The sequence below is a fragment of the Pelobates fuscus genome, chromosome 9 (assembly GCF_036172605.1).
Source record: "Pelobates fuscus isolate aPelFus1 chromosome 9, aPelFus1.pri, whole genome shotgun sequence".
Taxonomy (NCBI): Eukaryota; Metazoa; Chordata; class Amphibia; order Anura; family Pelobatidae; genus Pelobates; species Pelobates fuscus.
The window spans coordinates 17,008,558-17,016,962 of NC_086325.1; the positions used below are offsets into that span (position 1 = coordinate 17,008,558).

Genomic DNA, 8,405 nt, shown 5'->3' on the forward strand with positions numbered 1-8,405 from the left:
ATAATAATATATTATAATAATTATATTATAATATGTCATGCCCCGTCCTGCAGGAGAATCATTTTTCTCAAAATTTGTCTAAATGAAACTGCCCCATAAACAAAACCCGAATTGCCCAAAATAATGAAATTTTAGACAAATGGATTTGGACAAACTTAATTTTTAATTAATTAATTTTAATTTATTTGTCGATCATATTATTTCTGCGTCTCCCCTATGTTAAGGCATTGTATGCCCCTTTACATTTATCCTTACTGTGTGTCTGTGATTTCACCACCTTCTGTCTCTCAGCACCATTTATCCAATGGACTAACATTGGATAAATCCAATCTCTTTACCTACTCTAATATTTCACAATCTTATCACCTGCATCATCAATTATCCTGATACAATAATATGTTCCTGCCAATTTGTAGAAAGGCCAAAGCAAGAATAAGTCAACAGCAATTTCTCAAGAGACCGTGGGGGGTGAGGGCATACCAGAGGGTGGTCTGAGTACATTACAAGAAGAGGAGGAATTAGGAAATTCCTAAAAACTGCTCCTCCCCAACCTGGCCCTATAAAACAGGTCTGTTTGTAGCACAGAGTGAAGAATAGAAGCTGAGACAAGATGAGGCTTTTTCTGATCATTGCTCTGTCTGTCTGCCAGGCCAACGCTGCCTCGCTGGTAAGTGCTTACATTACAACGCTGCTACATATTCCATGCCTTACCTAGATCATTTTATTATTATTATTATTATTTTATTATTTATATAGCGCCAGCAAATTCCATAGCGCTGTACAATGGGATCTACTTACCTGCCGGGGAAATGTATCCAAAAACGGATACAGAGGGTTTCTCTACACTTTGTCTGAAATGTCGACAAAAACGATCTGTACTTATTATTATTGATACATTTTGTTTTGCCATTTATCATAGAGAAATGTTATTTACACGTTGTTATTATTTACACATTGTGACGGATATAGATTCAATTTTTTGAGGTGTTTTTCATTATAATTTACATGTTTTGTGGTTTGGTGGTTTTTGTTACATTTATTTTGGTGAAGATTTAGGTTCTGCGACATCATAGTATTTCGTGTTTAAAGACGCAATGTCTGAACTGGAAGCATTTCTGGAGAATTTATCCATTTCAGACATTATGACTTTGAATTTGAAATTCCCGTTTAATTCTCACTTTATTTAATAACCCCTGTATTGAGCAAGAACTGGTGCAAATCCAAAGTGGGTTTCACATTTTAGACCCAAATAGTTGAACTGAAAACTTTTTGGCCGCAAAAATGTGGGATTTATCACCAAGCTAATTTTGGGGAATTCAAAGTGAATTTTAAACTAAAATAGCTGAATGAGAAGCATGAGAAAATCTGCAATTCAATTACTTTGGCCTTAAAAGACTCACTATAATATATAATATATATATATAAATAACCCGATAGAAATTTCCCTTCAATTCACTCTTCCGTGAATAATTTGGCCCTCCTCCTTTAATTTGGGATTTTATTGAACCTGTGGTACTAGACAAACAAACAATGAACAGAAAAAAGAAGCAACAATTCACAAACCGTGAATATAATGCTAACTGGAAATAAAGACGTAGGCACCAAAGCATCCAGTGGTATGGTACCTCTGGTTACATTGTTACATTGTGCTTCTTTGTTTCTGTTGCTAATATCTCGGGTTAAGCCCTTGGGCATTGCTGGAGTGCCCTCCTGGTGTATGGGATCAGCGTGGAGGTGGTGTTTATTCCCTTTTACACCCATTTTCACACGGATCCCATTTCTTTTTATTTTTTCTGGGAAACAAACAAATAGCTCAGGGACTGTATTCATGAAACGGTGAATTGTAGAGAATTCAAATGTTTTTGTCTATTTTTATAATTGACATTACATCCCCAGTTCTCTATTTTGTTTTGACTTTTGCAAATCAATTCTCAGATTAACGCAATGTTTAGTATTGTGAATTGATCCTTCGGTTCACATCAATCTGATCAATTTAGTTGTTAAGTTTTCATTTAAGTGGGTTTTATTTACTAAATTTCGTATTCTGGGAATTTACAGACAAACATCATGATAGGAGCACTTACTCAAACACACGTATATTAACAGGAAAGATGGCTAAATTCAAATCAACAAACCTCAAATTATAAAAAAACAATAGATGATGAGAACTAAACAATGGAGAGCGGCTACAAACATGCTTACTCTGCTACCTCAGTCACAATACCAAGATACTTCCATCCATCTTTGCCAGAAGATCCCATCACATGGCGTGCTCTCGTTATTAATATAACATATTGTTCACCCTGCATTAAATCCAGTCCCTCTTATAAGTTTAAAGACTAGCTGCATTATTGTACTATAACTTCTGTAACTGTGTTAGACACTGTATAATACGTTGTGTAATATTACTTGTTTGTAGATAATATTAGGAAATGGTTATTTATGTAAGATGCATTTCAATTAAATTGATACATCTGTCTTGCACACAGGAAGTTAATTCCACAGGATCACTGGACGAAAATGGAGTCTGCAAATGCGCCATTATCCTCCCGGATACGACCTTCCCTGTTGAACGTATGGAGTTCCTTGAGATGGCAAATTATAACCTGAGTCTCAATGTCCAGCAGGCGGTCTTTAAGGTAAGAAGGAATTAAATTAATGAGATGGTAAATGGGAAGAACACGTTGATTCGAATGTATTCAGTGAGGGAATTAGGGTTTCAACTTCCCAACTATGTTTCACACTTGTCTCACAAATCTTTCTAGATACAAAGTTACCAGGTGACACTCGTTGCATCCCTCCAGAAGTTGAAGAACCTGACCAGGAGGGTGGAGGTGATGGAGTTGGGTGGAATCTCTTATACTGAGCTGGACTTTGAACTGCTGAAGTTAGAAATAAGAGAGATGGAATCCTTAGCTATCCAGCTCAGAGCTTCCTTCAATGGATCTAGTACTTTGGTGGAGACTCTCTTTGTAGAGGTGCGTGAACATTTCAAAATATAATACAAAATGTCAAGGAAACCATAAAGCATAGGTCTATTTAAAATGACCAACATGTTGCATAATGTACAACTTTATTCATTTCATACCTTGCAGATCCAAAACATATCCATCATGGTGAACCAACTGGAATCACATGATAAGAACAACGTCCTTGCAGTGAAACGAGAAATTGCCTCCTTACGGAAACGCTTGGAGGACTGTGAGAAGCACCAAGATAATCCAGCTGTCCCACCTGTCCCCTACGGTAAGCACAAAATTATCACAATGTCAGAGAGCTTACTAACACTAACAGTGGTGGTTAACACTTTAGCAAATAGTCAAGCAAACTATGACATGGGTTCAGTCAATTTTTTTAGAACGTATAATATATATATATATAAATATATAGTTTACCACTCACTACACTACCAGAATAAAGTATAAACCAAAATTGGCCTTTTATTTATTTATTTATTATTTATTTTTATTTGTAATTTATAAGGTACATTGACAAAGAATACATATCATAGTGAATACAATAACACAGTGCAGTGGAGCCAAGTGCACACGCATGCCAATTACATTAAAGGTTGTAATACAGTTAGGTTGTAAAACATTACACATTTCACTGATAGTCTACATATTTGACATCATAGGTTACGTGCAATCTAGGCTCCTTTTCTATTGCACTAATGAGCGCGGTCTGAAATTTGTGTGTATCTGTTTCATAATATAGTAAACAGAAACTTAACTGCTATAAACTGGGTGAGGTTAGAAGGGGAGGGTGGGTTGGGTTTTCCCGATTTTGTTTTGTATATTGACCTACATGGTTAACGTGCTTTCTGATTTCCAGGATTATCCATAGTGTCTTATGGGTTTGCCCTTTTACTAAATCATTTGTTTTTTTGTTTTGTGTTGCATGTGTTAAGTCGTAGGTTTATATGTCTCCTCTCTGGGTCTGTGATTTGCATCCAGAGATTTAAAAACATAAATACAACGTTTGGAGGCTTGTTTCCCTATGTTCAGTTACCTTTGCCGGAAATTAATGTTCCCATATTATATGGTAGTAGAGTTGTGGTATAGGTTTGAGTAGCTGTCATTTATGTAGAGGCTTGCTCTTCTACATCCCCCGAGCATCGAGCTCGCCTCCTCTCGTCTATGCCCAGTTTGCTCTTTTTCGGAGGGTTCCTATATGTGTCCCATAATGCCCATGCCTCTACCCAAAACTTTTGTGGTGCTCGGTGGGCCCTAGCCATACATTCATTGTTTTGATTGTGTCGATCTGTGGGATGCATGTTTCTATCCTCCGTGGGTCTTTACGGAGCCAGGCTTTAGCTATGGCTGTAATTAACACTATGATGATGTGATATAAGAGATATCTTTGTGTTTTGGGTAGTTGTGGTGCAATATGTTGTATGAGGAATATATCTGGTGTTAACGGTAATTCAACCTTTCACTATGTTTTTTTATGGGGGTCCTTGTGTCTTCCCACAGTTGGGTGATGGCAGGGCATGTCCACCATATATGTAGAGTAGTGCCCAAGTCGTGCCCGCATCTCCAGCATGCACCTGTTTGCTTAGGATCTATGTGTTTTTTTTATTTAATTTATTTTTATTGAAAAGTTTGGACTTGACAAAGAGTAATCATTATGAACATTTAATATAATTCACATATCAAAGTGCTAACAAAAATATGTAGTTCCAATACTTAGTTTTTTAACAATTTAGTTCTAATCCATTTTGTGATGTTGAATAGATCACTCGGGATTAATGGGGGGCGGGGGGGGGGGGGGGGGGGGAGGAGGGAAGATGGGAGAGGAAAGATAATATAGGGGGGTGGTTTAATCATAAACAGTAAACAGTAAACAAGAATATTAGTTTCAGTAATATCATTATTATAATATTAAATATATTATTATATTATAATATTGATATTCATTTATCTTTTTAACTATTTAATGTGGTGGCTGACTAGTGAGTACTGGCAGGGGCCACATAATTAAACTTTGCACCACCTAGAGTTTTTTTTAGCTACTTGCTTATTCACTGTTAACATAGAACAAATTTAGGATTCCCCGAACTAAAAAGAATTCTGAAAATCAATTTGGCCAAATCACATTTTTTTTTAAGATGCACAAGTCTAGTTAATGCCACCAAGAACAAGTGATGGGAATTAAAAATGTTTTAGTGCAATAAGAGTGTCAAGCTATAATGTCCTCATTTACTATTGTATACCACCTTTCTATCTACAGGAACTTGCAAACATGGAGGAATTCGAAACATCAGCAAACCATTTGTGGTACAGCTCAACTATTTAGGGTTTGCCTATAAGTTTGGAGGTTGGGGCAAGGATTCAATGTTAGGGGCCGATCAGGATATCCACTGGGTGGCCCCTCTGACTACGGATGGGAGATCCATGAATAGTATACGCTTCTACCCTTCATACGATGATCTCCTGCTCTACAAAAAACCTACAGACAAGGTCCTCACTAAACCTATAGCATACAACAATATTGACTACTCCAGCAGTGGACAAGGTGGTGGTGTGATCATGTTTAATGAATCCATGTACTACAACTGCTACAATACCAGGGACCTCTGCAAGTTTAATACAAAAACAAATGCAGTGGAGCGTAAAACGCTCACAGATGCCACATTCAACAATCGGTTCTCTTATGCCTCCACTCAGTGGCAAGACATTGACTTGGCTGCCGATGAAGATGGTCTTTGGGTGATTTATTCCACAGAGCAGAATGCAGGAAATTTAATTATCAGTAAACTGAATCCAACCTCCATGATAGTAGAGAAGACTTGGACTACCTCCCAATACAAGCTTGGAGTTACCAACACCTTCATGGTATGCGGTATTCTATATGCAACACGGACTCTTAACACAAGAAGGGAAGAGATCTTCTACATGTATGACACCAAGACAAGTACTGAAGGGAAGCTGAGTATCCCCTTTGACAAGATGATGGAGAACATTCAATGTCTGTCCTACAACCCCAATGACCACAAGCTCTACATGTATAATGATGGCTACCTGGTCACTTATGATCTCAACTATAACCCACTTCCATAGACAATCAGAATGACCTCCATAAAGATCAAGTAACTACGGATCCCCGCCAGATTGCCCTAAAGAGTTTTAAACTGAGAGTCTAAACTATATCTCTCCATTTCTTGAAATCCCCATCCAGTTCTGTTCTCCTGCATAACACAGCGTCCACAATGAAAATGTAATTATTTTTTTATCAATACAGCAAGTTTAATAGAAATGCATTATTATTTTGTATACAAACGCAACAAAATTAAATGTTTTTAAAAATTAAAACAGACTCATTATATTTCACCAACTGTAATGTGACTAAAATTATATTTTAAATCATTAAGACTAGAGTTGAGCGAACCAGGACTGTAAAGTTTGGGTTCGTACTGAACATAAGGTTTTTTGGACCACAGACCCGAACATGGACATATCACTGTATGTTCAGGTTGGAGTTCGGCGATTTAATGGTGCGTTTTCAGAGGCTGCAGGGCAGCCAATCAACAAGCGTTTGACTCGTGTGCCCTTAGAAGCCATCACAGCCATGCCTACTAATAGCATGGCTGTGATTGGCCAGTGCAGCATGTGACCCAGCGTCTATATATAAGCTGGAGTCGCGTAGTGCCACACGCACAATGCGGTCTGATTAGTGTAGGGAGAGGATGCTGCCGCTGATAGGGAAAGTTTAGGAAACTAGTACATTAGTGGGGTGGGGTGCACTTCATATCTGAGAGTCAAATAGAAGCTTTATATACCGCGGTTACATTGGAGTTTTAAAAAGTCAATTTCTTTTGGTGCTAAATAGTACATTAGTGGGATAGTACATTAGTGGGGTGCACTTCATATCTGAGAGTCAAATTGAAGCGTGAAATAGTGCGCTTACTGTGTAGTTGTAAACATTCTAATTGTTTTGCTGCTAAACTGCTAAATAGAACATTTTGGACGTGCTCTTCATATCGGAGAGTCAAATAGAACGTCTAATAGTGTGCTTACAACGGAGTTGTAAAAATTCAAATTTTCTGGGTGCTAATCTGCTAAATAGTACATTTTGGGGCGTGCACTTCATATCTGAGAGTCAAATAGAAGCGTCAAATACTGCGGTTACAGCGCAATTGTAAACATTCTAATTGTTTTGCTGCTAAACTGCTAAATAGTACATTTTGGGCGTGCTCTTCATATCGGAGAGTCAAATAGAACGTCTAATAGTGCGCTTACAGTGCAGTTGTAAAAATTCTAATTTTCTGGATGCTAATATGATAAATACAAGAGTAGTGCCTATCCATAAAAGTGGTGACACTACTTTGGTTTCTAACTATCGCCCTAGATCATTGCTCCCGGTATTGTCAAAAATCTTAGAAAAATGTGTCCATACGCAACTATGTGAGTATTACCAACAATCAAACTATCTGACCCCTGATCAATCGGGCTTTCGCCAGAATCACTCCACTACAACTGCCCTCTTCAAAGTTTGCAATGACATCCAAACTGGCATGGAACAAGGAGACCTAACTGGAGCTATTTTCCTTGATTTTGCAAAGGCCTTTGACACAGTAGACCACAACATTCTACTGCACAAACTCAAAAACTCAGGTATTGGTGATCATTCGCTAAACTGGTTTCGATCGTATGTATCAGAACGCTCGCAATATGTGTCCATTTCTGACAGCGACTCCCTCCCTCTCCCAGTCACGTGTGGTGTTCCCCAAGGTTCCATTCTCGGACCCCTATTATTTATAAATGATCTGCCTAATGTCTGCAAATCCTCAAATGTACACATGTACGCAGATGACACGGTAATCTATGCGAGCAATTCCGATCTACCGCAGCTTGAGGCTGTGCTCCAAGACCAGTTTACAGAGGTAGAAAAGTGGATCGCAAAAAACTAACTCTTACTGAACACTGACAAAACTGTCACAATGATCTTTGGAACAGTACCTAAATTACACAAATTACACAATTCCCACCTATCCATCAAAACCATTTCAAATGGCACACTGACCGCAGTCCACTCTTTCAAATACTTGGGTATGATGTTAGACCCCAATCTATCTTTTGGCCTGCACATAGAAAAGCTTGCATCTAAACTTTATCCAAAACTAGGTGCCCTGTACAGAAACAATTCCTGCCTAAGCCCTTCAGTAAAGGAAAAGATTGTACAGCAAATGCTGATGCCAATCATTGATTATGGGGATGTTGTATATGCATCTGCACCGCAAACCCACATTAATAAACTCAACACATTGTATAACTCGTTCTGCCGATTTGTGCTACAATGTAATTACAGGACCCACCATTGTGACATGCTAAAAGAACTAAACTGGCTGTCGCTGGAATCCAGACGCACCCTCCATCTTTCCAGCCTTGTGTTTAAGAGCTTTT

The 8,405-nt window shown here is 38.1% G+C and overlaps 1 protein-coding gene across 1 annotated transcript; it reads left to right on the forward strand.

Moving 5' to 3' along the window:
- Positions 1 to 562: 562 nt before the first annotated feature.
- Positions 563 to 6,302, forward strand: LOC134573467 (olfactomedin-4-like). The gene is made up of 5 exons (XM_063433233.1): positions 563 to 667; positions 2,490 to 2,639; positions 2,766 to 2,978; positions 3,096 to 3,246; positions 5,233 to 6,302. Exons 1-5 carry the CDS (start codon positions 611 to 613, stop codon positions 6,060 to 6,062), a joined length of 1,401 nt encoding a protein of 466 aa, XP_063289303.1. The 5' UTR covers positions 563 to 610; the 3' UTR covers positions 6,063 to 6,302.
- Positions 6,303 to 8,405: the final 2,103 nt, after the last annotated feature.

Bases quoted from the DNA above. Each gene is read 5' to 3' on its own strand.
- LOC134573467 (XM_063433233.1), top strand. From the start codon at position 611: ATGAGGCTTTTTCTGATCATTGCTCTGTCTGTCTGCCAGGCCAACGCT. The intron at 668-2,489 runs GTAAGTGCTTAC...TCTTGCACACAG, and splicing joins AGGCCAACGCTGCCTCGCTG to GAAGTTAATTCCACAGGATC. The intron at 2,979-3,095 runs GTGCGTGAACAT...CATACCTTGCAG, and splicing joins TGGAGACTCTCTTTGTAGAG to ATCCAAAACATATCCATCAT.